At 44.6% G+C, this 21,259-nt stretch overlaps 1 protein-coding gene across 3 annotated transcripts in view; it reads right to left on the reverse strand.

Moving 5' to 3' along the window:
• PLXNA4 (plexin A4) overlaps positions 1-21,259 on the reverse strand; it is a 363,413-nt gene that overhangs the window by 209,171 nt on the left and 132,983 nt on the right. The window contains exon 3 of one of the 3 annotated variants that reach the window (XM_039243563.1): positions 17,496-17,512. The exons of the other annotated variants lie outside the window; for them this stretch is intronic. Coding sequence (XP_039099494.1) covers positions 17,496-17,512 — 17 coding nt within the window. The remainder of the gene's footprint in view (positions 1-17,495; positions 17,513-21,259) is intronic. 3 annotated transcript variants of the gene reach the window in all.

Here is a 21,259-nt window from a genome sequence, read left to right on the forward strand (position 1 = left end):
AGCCAGGTTTCCAACGTGGAGAGATCTGCTGAGGACAACGATGGCCGTGGTGAGCCATCTATTAAAGGACCAAACATTTGAGCTTTTCTTGAAAGATTTTTTCCCCCCAAAATAAAAGAGCTATTTAGCTCTTTTTCTCCCTCTCTCTTAACGGCACCTTTCAACCCGGGAGCTGCCAAAGAAGTTCTGAGCCGGGGCTATGTATAGAAAGCACATCACTCACTACTAAAATAGAGATTGTACAACTCCCCCACACCATTTCGGGAGAGCAGGGGGAGCAACCAGGTCCAGCCCCAATGGGGGAGGGGGAGAGAGGTCAGCGAACCACTCCCCCGTGTGCAGAGGGGGTCTTACAGGGCACGCGCCAAGGGTGGGCACTGCCAGGAACTGTAGTACTTTTGTGATGGAAGGAATTCCCTCAGGGCATCTCATTCATGCTCCCGGATGCAGTTCATCATACTTGGAAAGACCTTTGGGGACAGGAAATTTGATAAATTCCCATTCCAATGCTTCACAACCCTGACAGCGAAGGAGCTCTTCCTAATAACTAGGCTACAGGCTGCTTCCCACAGTTTAAATGCAGTTTTCCTTCTGATGTCCTTAGTCGAGCTGGGGAACAGCTGGTCACCCTCCTCCACATAATAACCCCTCTTATATTGAATATGGTTATTATGTCACTCCTAGCCCTTTGCTTCTCCTAGTTAAACACACACACACACACACACACACACACACACACCCCTCCAGTTTCTTTATAGTGTCAAATGCCTTTTTTCTTTGTCCCAACTCATTCCAATCCATCATCATCTTCCTTTTCTTTTTAAAGTTTCAGTCTTTCACCTGACCTTGTTGTAAAATTGGTGGAGTACATATAAATATCATTCCTTCTGTACCAGCATCAAAATGGAGGTTGAAGTATCAGCAGTGGGGGAGGGGAAGGACCTTGTGCTGTGGGCCTACCCCCTGCAAGCTGGCTGCTTCCTCTAGATTCTCTCCATCTTCACATCACATATGAGAAGCTAAGGTTCAGAGAAATTAAGTCACTTGTTCAAGATTATCTGGTTAATAATCACCATAGCTCAGATCTGAAGTGGTCACTCACTGCTGATTAGCTCACAGACCTGTTCAGACCTATTCGCTGGGATGGCTATGAAGAAAGACAGACAATAACAAGTGTTGGCGAGGATGTGGGAAAATTGCAATTCTCACACGTTGTCAGTGGGAATGTCAATGAGGCAGCCATTTTGGAAGATGGTGTGGTAGTTTCTTAAAGGGTTAAATACAGATTTAGGGTAACATCCTCAAATTTCATGTCTGGCTATATACCCAAGAGAAATGAAAACATATGTTGATGTTAAAACTTGTACACAAACGTTGAGAGCAGCATTATTCATAATAGCCAAAAAATGAAGACATCCCAAAAGACCATCACATGAGAGCTGGATAAATAAAATGTGCTATATTCATATAAAGAAATATTACTCACCCATAAAAAAAAAAAGAATGAAGTGTGGACATATACTGCCACATGTTTGAACCTTGAAAACACTATGCTGAGTGAAAGAAGCCAATCACAAGGGACCACATGGTGTATGATTCAGTTTTTATGAAATATCTGGAACAGGCAAATCTATAGAGATGGAAGGTCCATTGGTGGTTTTCTAGGGATGGGAGGCATGGGGGCTGGGGAGGCTGGTAGCTAAGGGTTAGGGCATTTCTTCATGGTGTAATGAAAATGTTGCAAAATTGATTGTGGTGATGGTTGCACATCTCTGTAATTATGCTAAAAGCCACTGAAATGTATTCTTTACATGGGTGAACTGTGTAAAATGTGAATTATAGCTCATTAAGCCTGTTTAAAAAAGAAAGAGTGTGCTAAATCCTTGAACTCTGCTTAATAAATGTATGGGAATCCTTTACTCTCTTGAGAATTAGACCAAGGTTCCATAAAACAGGTCCTTGGATCAATTTCTGGACCGAGTTCTTAAGACTTGCCCATAGTTGGCCATTGGGAGGGAGGACCTGAGGCCCAGGAAGAAGGGAGGTGTATATGATATGAGTCTGGAGGAGTCCCACATCCATCTCCCTCAATGCCAATGGAAGGCAGCAAAGCAAACAGCAGGGGCTGTACAGGCATGAAGTGAGGCAAGCATAGGACCAAGGACGTAGAGTCCCAGTCACTTGCCATGAACCCCCTTCCCTCAGGTGGCAGAAGCCATGGTCTTTTCAGCCAGAAGCTCTGAAGAGAAAGGAGTGTCCATCTCCCTTTCACTCCTGTCTCGCTCTGTCACTCCTCAGAGCTTCAGAGAAAGAGAAAGAGGAGGCAAAAAAAGAAGGGAAGAAAAGAGCATGCCGAGACCAGTTGGAAAATAAAAGGGGGCCAATTCCCTCTTATTAAGCCTGTTATTAGGCTGTGAATCAAATTAAACCACAGGGCTTTCCACTTACAGAGTGCTATTTTAAGGCTTATTAGACTGTATTAGGATTGGCATACATTCCCACTGACATAGTACTGGCCTTTAATTGGATTTGAGGGTGAGGAGGCTGCTTTCAGCTGCATAGGCCCCTGCATGGGAGACTTGGCGCTCTCCTCCCGGCATTCCCGCTTCCCCTGCTGGCGGCCCTCTGAGAGCCAAGCGGGGCCTGTGACCCATTCAGATCCCAAACACAGCTGTCCTCTTCCTCTTCCTCTTCCTCCTGTTTCTCCTCCTCCTTTGATAACCTACCCAGAGGCCCAGCGGGCCCCTCCCGCAAACAGGAGCACCCATTACTGACAGATGCCATCTCTCTCGTTCTCAGAGCTGCGGGCACCCCCAAAGCTGGGCCGCAGACGACTGTCTGATGCAGGAGATGAGTCCCAGAGAGAGAGAGAGAGAAACAGAGAGAGAGAGAAAGAAACACAGAGAGAGAGAGGCAGCTTCAACTTTTCTGGTTCCAGGCAGCTGTGGACCTAAAGGCCGAGCCACAGTGGAATATGGGGTTTTTCATATAGAGCTGAAGAAGAGGGGGATTTGATGGCCTTGGCCTTCGAATCTCGTCCCCTTGCCTACCCCAAACACACTTGCTAGACTTTGGGAAGTAGCTCCCCCTGGTCAGTCCCTGTCTGCACCTCAGGGGCAGGTGGTTGAGTCTGAGGTGGAAGAAAGGTGGAAAGGAGTCCACACACGGCATGGGGAGATGAGCATTCACGAATGTTCACTGAGCAGGTAGTGGGTTCCAAACACCCAGAACAGTGCTCTACAGGAACTTCCTTCTTTTATCCTTTGCAATTTCTGGTGAGGAGTAGGAATACAAAGCAGTAAGTCCCATGGTCAAGCCTATGGCTTCTGGGGTCAGACGGACCCATGCCTACCACCAGGCCATGTGATCAACTTCTTGGAACTCCTTTGTTCCAAATGGCAACACCCCTTTCTTCCACTTCCAGGGTTGACTTGAGAATTGAGAGAATGCAGGTAACTGTGAGTGTATGTCTTAATAACATTAGTGCCTCTCCTTTGCTTGAACGATTTCAACTATTTCTTCCAAAAGGCATCATAACAGTAACAGACCTCACCAGTCAAGTACATTACAAAATAATGTTGGGAAGAGAAATGTCTTAGTACACAGACAAGTATGTATGAAATACCACTTCCCAAAATATTGCTCAAACATGAAAAAAAATCCAAAATTCCTTAAGATTTTCCACTAATATATGTGAACATCGCCTGCTCCCACTTGCCAAGATGCTTCTTGGCTTTCCTTTGATGTCTTCAATTTCCACACTTGTTTTTAGCTCTTCTGCCAAAGCCATGTGCTTGTTTATTTTTACTACATTTTTATGACGTTTCTGCTATAGCAATAAGTTTTGCATTATTAGTTTTATCAAATAACAGAATGTCTGGTTGGCTGGCAGAGATTTATTGGCTGGGATTTTATGGCTCCATCACAGAATACTTTTCATGATTACTTTCTAAGTTGTTCTTAGATCCACTCTTAAATATGTGTTTATGCCCTTATTAACTCACATTTAAAGGCTAATTGTTATAGTATAAACTTAGCATCAGTGTGATGCCAATTGCTATAATCTTATCATTATTACTTAATTACAGGTGTGTGCACTTGGTTCTATGTAACGGATGTATGTCGGAAAAGTTACTTGTCAATCTAATATCTACAAACGGAATCTCTTTCCGTTCACTAGGTATTCACTAGGAAGCTTCCCTCCCATACATATTGTCACACCTTAAAATATCTGTTTGGCAAGGGCAGTGTTTTTGGGATACTGAATTTCCTGAAACTGAAGGGAAACCTTATTACAAAACAAAGAAATAGACGAGCATGATCTCAGCTCTGCAATTTGTAGCTTCCTCCACCGTTCTTACTTGAACCAATATGTCTATGAATGACTTGGCTCTATTGGAGAAGCAGAGAAAGCATGTGTTTTGCACCCCGCCCCATTAATCAAGGGGAGAAACTGAGGCAGAAAGGCAGAGAGTATCTTGGTTGGCCTTGTGGTTGGGTACCTGCTGCTCTGCTCTCTGCAGGGAAGGCCCTCTTACTTGGGCATTCACCAGGACTGCTGAGCATCTTGGGAGCTTTGCATCTCCTTGGTGTCTGTGCTCTTTTCATGTCAGATCTGTCTCCCTCATGGAGCCTGAGCCCCGGGGGTTTTCTCTTCCCCAACCCCAACACATGTCCTCATTGCTCACTGACCCCCAGAGAGATCCACATCAGTAGGAGTGGGGACCTCTTGGAATGTTCCCCCAAGGGAACATCAAAGGAGAACTGTCCTGCTGGGATTGGATTAATGGCATCTGAATCATTACAGCCAGAACTGTGCACGCTTGCAAGCTAGGGGCACTGGCAGAATGTGTGTGTGTGTGTGTGTGTGCGCATGCGCGTGCATACGATGAGTCCATGCATAGCAAGGGGTTTAAGTCACGAATGAGCTTGAGTCCACAAACATGTATTGTATCATTGTGGACTCATGGACTTCATAATTAAAGCAGGACGAGTTTTTATTTGAAACCCACTGGGATCAAAAATCATTTTAGGGCTCAGTTATCTAGACTTGAAGTGCTTTATATTCACATTTTACTGTTCTGCCACTACAGCTTTGCTTTTCCCATCAGGGAATAGAATATTCAGATGGTGGAAGGTGGTAGCTAGAGTCTTTAATAAAAATAACGTTTATCAGAATACACTGTCAGCATTGTTTAGCACTAACGTGTGTAGGTTATAGATGTAGGGACAGGCTGCTTAGTGCACGGCTCTGTGGGTGTGTTTGTTTATATACTTATGTGTGCGTCCCTAGCATACCCCTTCTCTGCAGATGGCTTTAATTAATCTGGGCAAGGAAAGCTATTGGAGAGGGATTCTTTGCCTTCAAAAGGGAAGAAGTTCTAGCCCCTCCCTTTGCTTAGCAACCAGCACGTACAGATGCGGCAAACGCAGGGAACTACAGAAGTGGTCTGAAGCCCCACAAAGGCCTCCCGGGAGGCAACTTGCTGACGGCCCCAGGAAAGCGTGGAGAAGGCACCCGAGTTCCTTGTCAACACTGGCACGGTTCTAGGATGCTTCTCTGAGTGCCTTTGAAACAATGATCGCAAAAGATGAGGCAAATGCATGCCTTCTCTACTGGACATAGTATGGGGGTAGTCCAGGACCCTCCTCTGCAGGACACCCCCACCCATGACCATTAAAGGAAGGTCTTGGTGGCAGGCAGGACCCAGTGTCCTCGCTTTGGAGGCAGACAGAGCCAGATGCTCCCGCTTCTTGCTTCTGATCATAAGAGCCTTGGGCTGGTCAATGAAGTCTTGTTTCCAAGACTTTGGAGCTCCAGTAGTGACACACATGGAAGAATGGTTAGAAACTGTTCAGGATGGACGTAGTGAGTCACAGTGGAGACCGCATGTCCTGCAGACTGTTCTTACTAAAAGATGGCCATCACATTTCCACCGCCAGGGTGCCTGATTCCTGTACTTCATCCAAGACTGTTCATCCAGCTACTCATCAATTCTGGGAGGCCCTGATATCCTTCCCCATAAATTCTCCTTTTGATTAAGATAACCCAAGTCAGTCTCTGTTAGTTGCAACTGAAACATCCTAACTGATAAATCCCCAAGACAGCTGACGTCAGATTTCATTACCGGCTATGAGCAAGAAATGCACCCAATCGTCTCCATTTCCATATAACATTCAGATAAATGAGACCATCAAGTGCTTGGCAGACTCTTTCATTCATTCATCCATTCAATTAGCGCTAACTAGGTGCCTGGCACTGTTCTAGGTACAAGAGATACAGCAACGAATAAGAGAACATCAATGTTTTCATGATGTTTATGTCTTGGTCGAGAATAGGAGAGACAAACAATCACAAACAGGCAGATAAATAACTCCTGTGTCACGTGTTCGTAAGTGCTGTGAAGAAGAAAGGAACCCAGGAAAGAGGAACAGAGAGTGCTGGGGATAGGGTGTGGTGGCTTTATAAAGTGGGGCTACAGAAGGCTTCTCTGATGAAGTGGCTTTGGGACTTGCAGGGAGGAAGGGAGCTGGTTGGGCAGACATGGGGGAGAGAGAGTCCCTAGAACAGGGAACCAAAGATGCAGGGACCCTGTGGGAGCCTGATGTGTGCTGAAGAAATAGCCAGGAAGCCATGTTGGAGACTACAGACCAGGGGGGAACATGGTAGGAGGTGAGCTTGGAGAGAGCAGGAAGTTGCTGGGGGAAGGACCTCCAGGTGTAGGAAACCTGGGTTTTACACAAAGCAAGTTGGGAAGCCACTGGAAGATGCCGATCGCTAGAGCAACACGATCCCACTGATGTTTTAAAGGGTATCCTCTAGTTGCTATACTGAGAATAGACTTTGGGGTGGGGTAGGGGAATAAGCAAGGAAACCAGTGAGGAGGCCACAGGCCTAGGTGATGGGGTTGCTCTTAACTTAGCTGGAGGAGACTGGGAGGAGGGTGGGGTTTTACAGAGAAATCAAAGGTGTGATGTTAAGCATGTTAAGTCTGAAATTATTAGACTTCCAAGCAGAGATGCTGAACAAGCATATGGGTATAAGTGTGGAATTCAAGGAAAAGATATGAGTGGAGATGTGATTTGGGGAACCACCGATGTCTACATGGTGTTTGAAGACAAGGAAGTAAATGAGCCCTACTAGGTAGTGAGATAGAGAAAAGAAGAGATCCAAGGATAAGGAGCCTGGCACTCTAGCAGAGAGGTCTAAGAAGGAGCAACCAGGTAGAGAGAGAGGGAAGGAGGAGGAGAAGGAGAAGGAGAGAGAGGAAGGGAGAGGAGAGGAAAAGGGGGAAGGAGAGGGGAAAGTGAGAGAGAACAAGGGGAAACAGAAAGAGAGAGAGACTCCTTGAGGCCAAGAAAGAAAAGTGTCTGAAGAAAGAGGGGGTAAGATTTCAAATAAGCAACTAAACTTACACCCCAAGATACTAGAAAAGGGAACAAACCAAGCCCAAAGTTAGCAGAAGGAAGGAAATAATAAAAATTAGAGCAGAAATAAACACAAAATAGAGAATAGGAAAAAAATCAATGAAACTAAGAAATAATTTTTTAAATGATCAACAAAATTGGCAAACCCTTAGCTTGACTAAGAAAAAAACCTCAACTAAATAAAATAAGAAATGAAAGAGGAGACACTACAACTGATGTCACAGAAATACATAGGATCATAAGAGACTACTATGAACGATTGTACATCAACAAATTGGATAACCTAGAAGAAAAAGATAAATTCCTAGAACCATAAAACTTACTATGACTCAATCATGAAGACAGAAAATCTGAAAAGACCTAGAATTAGTGTGGAGATTGAATCAGTCATCAAAAACCTCCCAATAAAGAAAAGCACAGGAGCAGATGGCTTCACCAGAGAATTCTACTAAACATTTAAAGAAGAATTAATGCCAACCCTTCTCTATATTCTTCCAAACTATTGAAGAGGAGGGAACACTTCCAAACTCTTTTTATGAAGCCAGCATTACTCTGATACCAAAGCCAGACAAAGACATAATAAGAAAATGAGGGACCAACATCTTTGGGTGAGTAAAGATGCAAAAATCCTCAAAAAAAAATTACTAGCAAACTGAATTCAACAGCACATTAAAAAGATTATGCACCATGACCAAGTGGGATTTAGTTTATGGGATACAAGAATGGTTCAACATATAAAAATTAATAACTGCGATATATCACATTAGTGGAATTAAGGTTAAGAATCTCATAATCATTGCAATAGATGCAGAAAGAGCATTTGGCAAAAGTCAATGCCCTATCATGATAAAAACACTCAACACACAAGGGATAGAAGGAAACTATCTCAACATAATAAAGGCTGATATATGACAAAGCCACCACTCACATCATACTCAATTGGAAAAAATGGAAAGCTTTTCTTCTAAGATCAAGAATGAGGCAAGAATGCCTACTCTCACCACTTCTATTCAACACAGTACTAGAAGTCCCAGCTAGATCAACTCAGCAAGAAAAAGAAATAAAAGCACTCAAGTTAGAAAGGAAGAAGTAAAACTATCTCTATTTACAGATGACATGATTTTTTTAAATGTAGAAAAACTCTGAAGACTCCACAAAAAAGGTTAGGACTAATAAATGAATTTAGCAAAGTTGCAGAATCAACAACAAATCAACATACAAAATTCAGTTGCATTTCTATACACAACAGCAAACTATCTGGAAAAAAAAAAGGAAAACAATCCCACTTATAATAACATCAAAAAGAATAAAATACTTAGGAATAAACTTAGCCAAAGAGGCAAAAGGCTTGTGTGTGCGTGCGTGCGTGTATGTGTGTGTGTGTGTGTGTGTGTGTGTGTTATATACACAGATGCATGGTAAGGGCATTATGGTAAGTGAAAGAAGTCAGAGAAAGACAAATATTGTACAATCTCACTGATGTGAAATCTAAAGAAAAACAAGCTCATAGATACAGAGAAGAGAGGCAGGTATAGAATGGGTGAAGAGAGACAAATGGTACAAACTTCCAGGTGAAAATAAAAAGTCATGGGATGTAAGTTACAACATGGCAAGTAAAAAATATTCATTGCATATTTGAAATTTGCTAATAGATTAAATCTTAAAAGACCTCATCACAAGGGAAAAAATGCTGTATCTATATTTGGTGATGAAAGATAACCAGACCTTTCATCATGGTGATTATTTCATATTATATACAAATTTGAGCCATTATTTTTTTAAGTTTATTTATTTTGAGAGAGAGTGAGCAAGCAGGAGAGGGGCAGAGAGAGAGAGGGAGAGAAAGAGAATCCCAAGCAGGCTCTGCATTGTCAGCATAAGTCCTGCATGGGGCTAGAACTCACGAACCATGAGATCATGGCCTGAGCCAAAACCAAGAGTTGGTTGCTTAACCAACTGAGCCACTCAGGCTTCCCATGAACCGTTATTTTGCATACCTGAAAATAATGTAATGCGGTATGTCAATTATAATTCAATAAAAAGTGCTTCAAATCAGGCCAAAAAAGAAAAGGTGGGATTTACATAATATGGAATATTATTCAGCTTTTTTTTTTTTAAGAAGGAAATCCTGTCATATGCTTTAACATGGGTGAACCCTAAGGACATTATGCTAAGTGAAATAAACCAGCCATAGGACAGAGAGTGCATAATTCTTCTTATACGAGGTATGCAAAGTAAAAGCAGAAAGCAGAAGGGTGGTCACCATAGGTCAGGAGCCAGAGGAAAGTTGCAGGGGGTGGTAGCTGGTCAATGCACATTGAGGTTCCAGTCATGCAAGATGAAAATGCTCTAGAAGTCTGCTGTACGACATTGTGCTTCTAGTTACCAACACTGTACTGCACCCTTATAAATTTGTTAATAGGCTAGATTTCATGTTATATGTTTTTTTACCACAATAAAAAAACAAAATTAAATTTCAAAAGGAGGGGGTACTCCTCTTGTTAAGTGGTAGAGTAGTAGAGAGGTAGACTGGGGTACTGACAAATGATCCCAGCACAACAGCAGACAATGGACACAGGGTTTGCAGGGAGGAGTGGGGAGAGGTCCAGAGATAGGAGAGCCAGAAGAAAGTTATTTGATGTCCCTTATTCATGTGCACTAACAGAATCAAGACTTCCAGTCCTCAAAAGCCACTTTACAAAAGGAACATACTTTACTAATAGTGGGGGAAGATATTTTGAGCTGGATCTTCTTAGAAACTCTACCTGATGGATAAGTGTCTCATTTTCCTTCCCAACTGTGCCTCCCAAAGGGCTGGTTTCTCTCTCCCAGTACTCAAGTGTGAATGCTGGAAGCTTAGACTCGGCTGTTTGTATAAATCGTGAAGTTGGGTTTATGACAATTTAATCAGCAGCATTAATAATGTCACCTAAGCTTAATGATACCAATTATAACCATGGTAAACATTGCTGAGCAGCTTATAAACAGTGATATTAAAGATGAACTTCCTGCGTTCGGTCAATGCTGTTTTTAAAAAACAAAAGTAGAAGGGTTCATGTTTTACATAGTCTCATATTCTCACTCCTACTATGAACCAAGAACACGACATAAGGGCAAACCATTGCAAGGGAGTAGCCCTGTTCTTTTCTTTATCACCCGTAGCTGTTTTGGCTGCTTTGCAAACACAGATCTAAGTCTACTGCTGCCCGAGACCATAGCGGAAGTAAGACCCAGGCGAGGGCATTATAGAAGTGATCACCCAGGAACAAAGACTGGATAATTATTCTGGCCCAGGAAATATTGGTTCTACATCCTGAGAAGTCCAGAGGCAAGCAAAGGGGATTTTTAAAGGTCAAACAGAACCTTTCAAAGCTCTAACTCAAACAAAACATCAGGGGCAGGATTGAATTAGAACTGCTTATCTCTATGTGGGGCTCTTATAGGAATGATGGTGGCCAACCTTTTTTTTTTTTTTTTTTTCTAACACATGTCAGAGAGTCAAAAGTGCTCCATGAGGGATTCACATTAGAGAATAAAGAAGACAGGAGCGTGGGAAAAGATTGCCAAGAAGAGTTGGTAAATCCACCTGTTTCCGAGGATGCTCACCCAATAGGCATCATCCTTGCTTATGAGAGATGTAGTGCCCATATGGACAGGGATGGCAGGGAAGGGATTTTTGGTTACCTAGAAGCCTCAAAATTTACTTTTTTCTGGAGACACCTCCATCTAAAACCAGAACTCCCTAGCCTGTGTTTAATGCCACCTCAGGGAATGACGATTTCTGCAGAAGACACACAGGTCAACAGAGGAGGCTGTTTGTGAGATGGATGTGCCTAGCTGTTGGCATGCCTGTGACCCATCACAGTGTGCTGAGTGCAAAGTCCTGTGCTCTGCCTGTCTCCTGTCCTCCCTCTTTGCTTCACCTCCCTTCTCACCTTTGTAATCCTCTTCACAAAGGGCTTCTTTCACCTTCCCCTGGTGGTCAGGAGTGTATGACTCAAGCAAAGTGGCCCTTATGCAGGGTCCCAGCCCAGTGGGAGTGACCCCAGGGCCACTGTGTCAAATAGCTCTTGAGGACACAATTCTTTCCTTCTCTGTAAATAATGTCCCCTTGGAGTTGTGCAGTAGCCTGGCCCCGAGTCCACGTCCAGTTCGGAGCCTTAAGATACCAAGGCTCCAAACTACCTGCCTTTTGGTGTGTTGTCTCTTCACCCAGGTTACCAGGAAACCTTCAACATTTCATCTCAGGCACGTGGGAGGATCAGCCAGAGCTTCTGACATTTCATCTCATCTCAGGCATGTGGGGGGCCCAGAACGTTTCCCAAGAAATAATTAAGGGCTTCATATCTCCCTGGGCATTGAATTCATAGAGAGCCGGCCTTCTCTTTGCCTCTACACAAACCTTCTCAGTCTGAGATCCCCCATGACAGCAGATTCTTCAGGGGGAGTTTACCACAGTGTTTGGAAATTGCATTGTGTGTTTTTATAGATTTGCGCATAGGCCTGGTGGTCTTGGAACTCTGCAGGCAACTCTAATAAATAAATAACAGTGTTTGGCTGAGCACTGGGCAGAGTTATGTAAAGACTTTTCTTAGGCCTGAGTCAGAGAAAGGAATTACAGAGAAATCCACACCAGAGAGCAGGACACAGAGCACTCCACAGAGAGGGAAGGACAGCCACCTCAGTGGAGATGACGATTTATGACCAAGATTCAAATCCCATTGCTACCACGAACTTGTGTTTTAGATTCCAAAATAAAGTCTTTCTGCATCTACATGGCATCAACCATCTGGAAGGGGATTGAGAGGTTTATTTAATTATCCATATATTTTGAAATATGGGAATCCTTTCTTTTTTTCCATTTCCAATTTAACCCAGATGTTTGTCATCTGTAGAAATTATCTGCCACTCAGGTTTCTCATTTGAAAACCTGGGGGGGGGGGGCGAGGGCAGGATTCGAGCTCAATTATCTAACAGGGATGCCCTTTATATTAACAAGTGACCCTGAAGCCCCAGCCGCCACGCGCTCGGAAGAACACATCTTTCCCATACAACGAGACAGCAGTGGGGTCTCTAAATATAGTAGCAACTGGTCAAATAATTTGGGGGAGAGTTGGTGGAGAAAACTAAGCAAGGGAATGATTGTGTTTTATTAAATTCTCTGGAAGCAATTAGCCTTACAGGATCTTCAGGTGTGCTGACTTCAGAGTCCAGGCCATTATTTCCTCACAGCTAATTTCTTAACACATGGGTTCATACAACAACTATGAGCTTGATGCCTACTATATGACTGGAGCTCTGGTAGGTGCTAGAGATAAGTGGTGAAAACATACTTTTCTTCTTTTTTTAAAAATGTTTATTTACTTTCTTAATTAAAAAAAAATTATGCTTATTTATTTGAGGAGGGGAGGGGCAAAGAGAGAAGGAGACACAGAATCTGAAGCAGGCTACAGGCTCTGAACTGTCAGCACAGAGCCCAACATGGGGCTTGAACCCACAACCTCTGAGATCATGACCTGAGCCTAAGTCGGATGCCCAACTGACTGAGCCACCCAGGTGCCCCATAATGTTTATTTATTTTTGAGAGAGAGAGAGAGAGAGAAAATGAGAGTTGGGGGTGTAGAGAGAGAAGGGACAGAGGATCTGAAGTAGGGTCCATGCTGACAGCGGAGATCCTGATGGGGGGCTCAAACCCACAAACTGTGAAATCACAACCTGAGCTGAAGTTGGATGCTTAACCGCTTAACAGACTGAGATACCCAGGCACCCCCCCCCCTTTTTTTTTACTTTTACAAATGAGTAATTACAATTGTGTAAATTCTGTGATGTCAAGCTGAAAGAAACCAGGACTTCGAATGAGCTTGGGTGGGCATGTTCTTATCGGTACACCTGGGTGGCATCGCTCAGGGACAGAGCAGGCGAGCTAAGGCTTGAAGAGTGACATGGAAGAGGGGCCGAACAAGGCATGGCCTGGAGTAGCCAGGATCTTGCTGGCCACACAAGTGGCATTTGGTTTGACCATGAATGCAGTAAGAATCCACAGAAAGGTTTAGGATCAGAGAGAGGTCTAGGATCAGAATCATAAGGTCTGGACTCTAGACCCAGCTCAACAGCTTAACCAGTCAGGTAGCCCTAAGAAAGCCACTGGGCCTCCCCAATTTCTGTCCTCTCATTTATGAAAGACTAACACAAATAGATTCAATCTTGAGGCTGGAGGGTACTCCAGATGTTGTTGTTGTTGTTGTTGTTGTTGTTGTTGAATCCAGCTCCCTCCTAGTTCTGAAGGAAAAAATCAAGTATTCTAATCCCCATTCTGTCTGCTTTGACTGAAGCAGTGATCAAAAGAAATAATGCATGCAAATACATTTTGTAAAATAAAGGATTATATATACCTAAGATGATATTATGACTATCAGTGTGATTATTTCTGACTTCTTCCATCCTGGCCACAGACTCACACATCTCAGTGTCCCTAAGTACCAAGACCAGAGAGAAAAATGGAGCCATGCCTGCATATACATATGTATGTATATACATCTGTGTCTGTGTCTCTTTATCTCATTATCTAGATCTGGAAAGAAAAGAGGAAAGAGAGTTGGAAGACTGGCTGCAGCTCTACAGCATTATTTACAGGGAGGGGGCACTCCTGGAAAAAGAAAAAACAATTGCTGCATCCCCATGGGAGCAGTGACCTAATCAAGATGTATAATTATCTGCCTTATCTAAATGAAAGCATCATTTGAGAAACAGTAATGGGCCTCGGTGTGGCTTCAATTGCTATATAGTTCTCAATTGCTATGGAGTTCTCATTTGCCATGGAGTTCAGCAGCTGAAGGGTAATTATAATGTTTAACAAATATATTCCCTTTAGGGACCTGATGTTAAAGACACAACATCTCTTCTCTCATCCTGCCAAATTACAGCTCTCAGGACCATTGCTATCTACCTCCCCAAATCATGAGTGCCTTTTCCTCTTTGGCTTCCCTTTCTGCTGGTCGGCTGCTCAGACCACATGGTTTCAGAGGGCATGGGAGAAATCAAGGTCAGGACCTCAAGGTGCACCTGCAGCTCATCTATAAATATATATGAGCCTTCCTGCTATCCCTCAGACCTTCCTAATGAACTCCAAGAAGGCTTGGGAGAATATGCTCTGTCTGCCAGGTCCCAGGCGATGCCAAGGTAAAACACTGTGCCGATGAAAACAGAGGTGAAAGGTAAAAGACTGTGCAGATCATTTTTAGGGTGAATCCCTAAAAGAGATCAGTGATACTCAGTTACTTCTCAGGACTATGAGACTAAAAAGTGGTGGTGCAGGGAGAGGGAATCCTGATTTTTTTCGTTCTTTCATAGGAACACTGAATACTCTTGACAGGCTTAGCAATGGCTCTCAGAATTAAATGATGCCTCTCTCAACCAAAAAATAAAAATATAAAAATGACTAGCTTTGGAAGAGGAAAGCCAAACCTGCATAAAAGTACTGCAGAGTGGCCAGTGCCTCAGTCCACACTGTGGCTTAGCACACGGCATGAGGTATGCTAGAAGAGGGAGATGGTGGGCATTGCTCCCAATGTTCTGCTGACTTTGGCAAGCACAGCCCTGCACACCTGTCCTTGTGTAGCGCCTCCCCCTCTAAGTCAGTCTGCTGAGTGTGTACTGTTTGAGGACAGGAGCCACACCTACCATATTTACCTTGTACCCCCCCATGGCTGGCCCTCATCCTAACCGTGCATTGTTGCTCATTAAGTGTTTGCAAAACAAATGCTAAATGGGGCAAAGAGGTGAGTAAATGTATTACTGTGAGCTGCCTGATGGCCTGTTCCGAGAACTGGCCTTTATATGGATGGTCACCGATGCCATCCCCTACCCCACGGAGTCAGCCATAATGAGCCCCAGGGGGGCGTGTTGCTGCTATACTTTAGCGATGAACTTGAAGGGTACCTTCCAGGGAGAGGAGGGAGGACCTGGGAGAAAGAGAAGTGTTCCAAGCAGGTGTAAGGCAGAGATGGCAACCATGTGGGCCATTCGCTGTGCTATCCAATGATGGAAGGCCCCCGTGGGCCCTTGATGCCTGGTGTGGGCACTCACTGGCTCGAGCACAGAAACCCACTCATGTGCCCACCTTAGATGCCTTGTGAGCTCACAGTAAATGATGGATGGATTGATTTGTGTATTGGGCCTTTTATTTATTTTGTCCAAAGTGACGGATGAATTTAGTAGAGAGGGGAGGAGAGAAGGGGCTTGGGTTTGGAGAACAGTCTGTCAGCTGCAGAGTGGCTGAGCCAGCTTCCAGTTATTAGCTCTGAAAATAAAATTTCTCTCCAGTCCTTACTCCTTTGTTGGGAGAATATTTTTTCCAACCACATTAATAAAAACCAATAATAACAAATGTGGCGAGTGGGACAGGAGCAGGAGGCGTTAGGGTAGGAAAAGTGAATGCAGCAAGGACTTCGTTTTACAGAATCAGTTCTGTGCCCCCTGAGCACTTTGATTAAAGCCATGGGACGTAAATCAAAGCTATTGAAAGGAAAAATAAAAAGATGTCTGAGAACAATTTGGTTTGCTGGAGTTTTCCCTCCTGTATTCCATTATGATGGGGAGGGTGAAAAAAAAAAAAAGAATCCTATTTGGACCTCTTTTGATCTTTCAAAGTAAAGAAGAACATTAGAGAAAGAAAAAGAAGAAAGGGAAATTGACACCAATCTTGTTTCCTTTCTTTTCTTCACTTGTGTCAATAACTCAACTGGAAATGAAGTAGGGTCTGAGCAGCTATTGAGTCCAGGCTTCTCACAAATAGAAACCAGGAGCTTGTAACAAAAGGGAGTTCAAAAGGCCAGTAGGTCACCAAGGACCCTCTCTCAGTCACAGATCCTGTCCCCTCCCCTGGTCCCCACGTAAAGCATGAGACAGAGGTCTTGGTTGCATGGTCAAGTCAGACCACGGTGGGAGGAATAGGTGATTGAGAGGACTTCAATTCATAGTTCCATCTTGAATGGATTCTCTGCAGAGCCACCTGCAGGAAGGGATGCTCCCTATGATGCAGGGCTGCTACGCTGATCTTGAAGAGGTGGCTGGAGGCAGTATTCAAATAAGACAAGGCTGCAAGCACTTGACTCATTTCTGGGCTGGGAACCTGTATAACTAGCATTCCTGTTCTCTGCAGAAAGCTCCTGCCCTTCTATACCAATCTCTTGCATCTTCAAAACTTCCTACAGGAATGGGGCACCTAGACTAAGAAATGAATACAAACACTAGAAGTTCAGGGATGAGAAGTAAGCTGCCACCTGCCTGCATAACTCTGACTGATTGGTAGTAACTGCCTGGAGGGCTATGTTAAGAGTGATTCTGAGGTCCAATGTGAATTTCATCTAAAAAAGTGTGGTGATCTATTAACTGATATAAATAGGGGTGGAAGAGGGGCGCCTGGGTGGCTTAGTCGGTTAAGCGTCCGACTTTCGCTTAGGTCATGATCTCGCGGTTGTGGGTTCGAGCCCCGCGTCGAGCTCTGTGCTGACTGCCAGCTCAGAGCCTGGAGCCTCTTTCGGTCTGTGACTCCCTCTCTCTCTGACCCTCCCCTGTTCACGCTGTGTGTCTCTCTCTCTCCTAGAAATAAATAAAAAAAAAACATTAAAAAAAAATAGGGGTGGAAGAAAGCACGGGTACCACATGCCATGGATATGCCATCCCTAGTACATTGACAAGAGCACCAGATGTGGAGTCAAAGGCCCATGATCCATGACCTTAGGAAAGACAATTTTCTGAGCCACAGGTGCCCTATCATTAGAAATAATACGAATGGCATGAAAATTGACATTTGTATATTGACTTTGCAATTTGTGAAACATGTTCAAGTATGTTATTTCTTTTTTATTATGGTAAATTATATAGCATAAAATTGACCGTTTTAACAAATTTGCAAGTGTACAGTTCAATGGCATTAAGTGCACTCACACTGCTCTGCAGTCCTCACCACCATCCCTCTCCAGAACATTTTCATCCTTCCAATCTGAGACTCCGTACACAGTAAGCACTAACGCCCCATTCTCCCCACCCTCCTGCCACCATTCTACTTTCTGTCCATAAGAATCTGACTACTCTGGGTATCTTATAAAAGTGGAACCACACAATATTTGTCCTTCTGTGTCTAGCTTATTTCACTGAATATAATATCCCCAAGGTTCATCCATGTTGTAGCAGGTATCAAAAATTCCTTCCTTTTAAAGGCTGAATACTACTCCATTATCTGTATACAGCATACTTTGTTTATCCATTCAGCTGTTAATGGACACTTGGGTTGTTTCCACCTTTTGGACATTGTGAATAATGCTTCTATGAGCACAGGTGTACAAATGATCTGTTTAAGTCTCTGCCTGCAATTCTTTTGGGTATATACCCAGAAGTAGAATTGCTGGATCATATGGTAGTTCTGTATTAATCTTTTGAGGAACCACCGTACTGTCACTATCTCTTCTAACATTTCAATACTTCATGGAATGCTTTATGGAGAGGTTGAAAGATCACAAGGAAACAAAGGCTGATGAAACTCCAGCTGAAGCTGGCCAGGTATGGCCCAGGCCTGGCCAAGAGCATGTGACAAACTCCCTTCCCTTGCTGCTGCTGCCCAGGCTGTGGTTGGCAGGCTGTTCTGCTCCAGCAGAGTGCCAGGAAGGAGAAACAACAGCTTGATCCCATCCGCCCTGCCACCCGCTGGTATGTGGAGGGCATGTGGTCCCTGAGCCAGGACCAGTGCACTAGCGGGAAAGAACATTCCACTCGTTGGCAATAATGTTTCCCTTGGCAGGGGGGAATGCTCAGATACTGCCTCTTGGAACAGAGACCCAGGCATGGGAAGGGTAAAGGGGAGGGAATGTTGGGGAAGGATGGGCAGCCATGGTGGGAGGAAGCCATTAGCATTTTTGTTGCGACATATTTATGTTCAGATCTTGTCATGTGGAGCAAATAACAGGATATTCTGATACAGATACTCAGCTTTCAAATAATGGGCTAAAAAGAAAGAAATGCTACTGCCTTTCTTTGTTCCACAAAGGCCTTGCAGCTGGCGAGATCAGAGCCAGCCCGCCAGAGTACAAAGCTTTGGAGTTCTTGTCCCCCTGTGACGGGGCAGCGATTTAATGCCAGCTCATAGCCATTAAGAGGCTGAGCTTCCTGGACACGTCCCATCCCAGAATGCCACTGGCATCTGGGAGTGATGATTAGCTTGAGGGTCTCTTTCCATCTTCATAAAGTTGTCTAGAAATCACTGGACTTAACAGGGCCCACTAAGGGTTATTTAGTCCACACTCCTGCCTAGAAGAGACCTTAGCAAAATCATCACAAACCGTAGGAATTTTTCACACTACCAAAAATTCCCATTCTGTGGTCTTGCTCTGGGGATGTGGAGAAAGGTGGTTTCTTTCCTCGCTGTCTTCATAGTTAAACGCTGTGGTTAAGCAGGCAGTCTCTGGGATTTGACAAACTCAGGTTGACTCTCAGGACTGACATTTACTAGTTTGTAAATTTAGGGAGTTACGACAATTACTACATTGCCTAATCCTCACATTCCTCATCTGTAAACTGGAGATAAACAAGAATGCCAGTCTTATCTCATTGAGCGATAGATATGAGGTGCCTGGCATGCAAGAGCACAATGTAAGCGATGAATGATATATCTTTCCCGGTGGAGCCACCACCTTGGGGAACATACCCAGAACCCCTTTCGATGGACGCCCACCTATGTGGCTATCCTTCCTCACACACGCCCTTTGGGGGCTCAGTTTCATCTCTCAAATGAAGGTCTGCATAAATTAATTTCTAGAATGCTCTATAGTTTCATGGATCTGCAATTCTGGGATTACAGCTGATGGGATACAAGTACCAGGAAGGGAAAGACGAGCATTCCCATGAGGCAGAGGGTAAAAATGGAGCCCAAAGATAGGGCTGTTGACATCCAGGCTGTAGAGGAGGCAGCAGCAGCAAGGAAATATTTCTTCTGCCAAGTCCTCTTAAATAGAAACCTGTATCACTAAGGCGATTGTCGAAACTCTATTCCTTTGAGAACTTAAAAACTGAGTTAGCAGAGCACACTGCAAGGAAGAAAGCTAGTGTCCTGCTGCCTCTCTCTCCTATCACTAATCACAGGAGGGAGCTTCCTTCAGCTTCCCAGTCCCCTGGGTGCCTCCCTATCTCTCAGGGAGCTTGGCGACTCCTGAAGAGGAACAGCTCCATTAGTTAGAAGCCGTGAACCTGTCTCAGAGATGACTGTCTGGTTACGGGGAGCTTCACACTGAGAGAATTTGGAAGAAATCTGTAATCCAAGGATGAACCCAGAGGAAATGGTGAGTCTGACCCCTTGCTCATTGTGCTCAGAGCCCTATAGGATACGGCTCAGTACCTGGAGGAGTCCTCACTTCTTTTCTCACTTTCTGGACTAAGAAGGCTGGTGTTTTAGAATAATAGGCCCTATGCTTTCTAGGCCTCAGGGTTTCCTACCTTCTCAAAGAGACAGAATTAAATAAGAAGTAATCTCTTTCTCTCCATCCAACCTCCAGCTTTCTAGGACATCAGGAGCCACCATTTGGGAAGTAGATGGATGGCTGGTATTCCAGAAAAGAGATTCCAACAAAGGGCCACTTACATTCACCTTGGAAAAATTTACTGGATAACAGTTGAGACTAGTTGACTGGATATGGAGATGAGAGCTTTAAATAAGCCAAGGAAGAGAGAGCGAAACTTACCTAGAAATGCAACCCTTGCTAAATGTGGCACTCTGCCTGTGGATATAGAGCAAGTCAGTAACTCCGTTGGCTGTGTGTAGGGCTGGAGACATACAGGTGTGGCGAGGGGCAGGGGCCAGGCCCTGGAGACTGCACAGACTCCCTTGCCTGGGACCAGACATTGCACAGGAAGCCAGGCTGGTGGTTCTGCACAGACCATGATCAAAGAGGCACTACGTGCTGCCTGCTTTGGTGTGGACCATACTGCCCTCAAGAAGGACTCAAGCACAAGTGGGTTGGGGGCAAGAAGGCAGGAAGGAAGGAGACATGGGAGGAAGAAGAAAGAGGGGTGGTGGTCTCAGGAAGAGAGGATGGAGGGTGGACTGGCAAGAGATGGGGCCTGCGGGAGTAAGTAGAGACGGATGAAGGGAACCACAGAGGAGCTGGAGAAACAAACAGGGAAGAAATTGTGGGGGAAGGAGGACCCAGCAATGCCCGCCCCCCCGCTGCCCCGCCACGTGCAGGGAATATCACAGATGGCTCGGTCTAGAGGGAGGACCCATCTGCCTGGGACCATGACCACATATGGAGGCAGCATGTCCCTGGAGAATGAGCATCCCTGGGGACCAGCACAGATAGGGGAGGAAGAAGTGAACAAAGGGATAAGTAGGGATGGAATGGCCACTGGGAGCCACGTCCTTCAACTGATATGAGTGCTCACAACAGACCCACAGTGCCAGCTTCTGTTTCGTAAGAAAGCCAAGAACCAGAGGCTAAAGGGCTGGGCCTCAGTCCGCTAGCAGGTAGTAGTGGAACTGGAACCCACCCAGGTCTGCTGGCCAGAGCCCTCCTCCCCTGCGACACCCTTCTGCAAGTGTTTCAGGCCCAACGGAAGACAGAGATCATGGAGGCGGCAGAGCTCACAGCAAGGAATTTCCTGTGATGATACAGAATGAGGAGAATTTTGAACGAGAGCCTTTGTGACTACTCTATTCTGGTTAGTTATTTTTTAAGTTAATGTGCAAAAACTATCTGATCAATCATTAAGGTGTGAGAGAAAAGAAAAGCAGCAGGGAGATACGGTGCCAGAAGGAGAGAGTAGAGGGGAGGGGAGGAGGGAG

The sequence above is a fragment of the Hyaena hyaena genome, unplaced genomic scaffold, assembly GCF_003009895.1.
Source record: "Hyaena hyaena isolate Hyena2069 unplaced genomic scaffold, ASM300989v1 scaffold_8, whole genome shotgun sequence".
In the NCBI taxonomy this organism is placed as follows: Eukaryota; Metazoa; Chordata; class Mammalia; order Carnivora; family Hyaenidae; genus Hyaena; species Hyaena hyaena.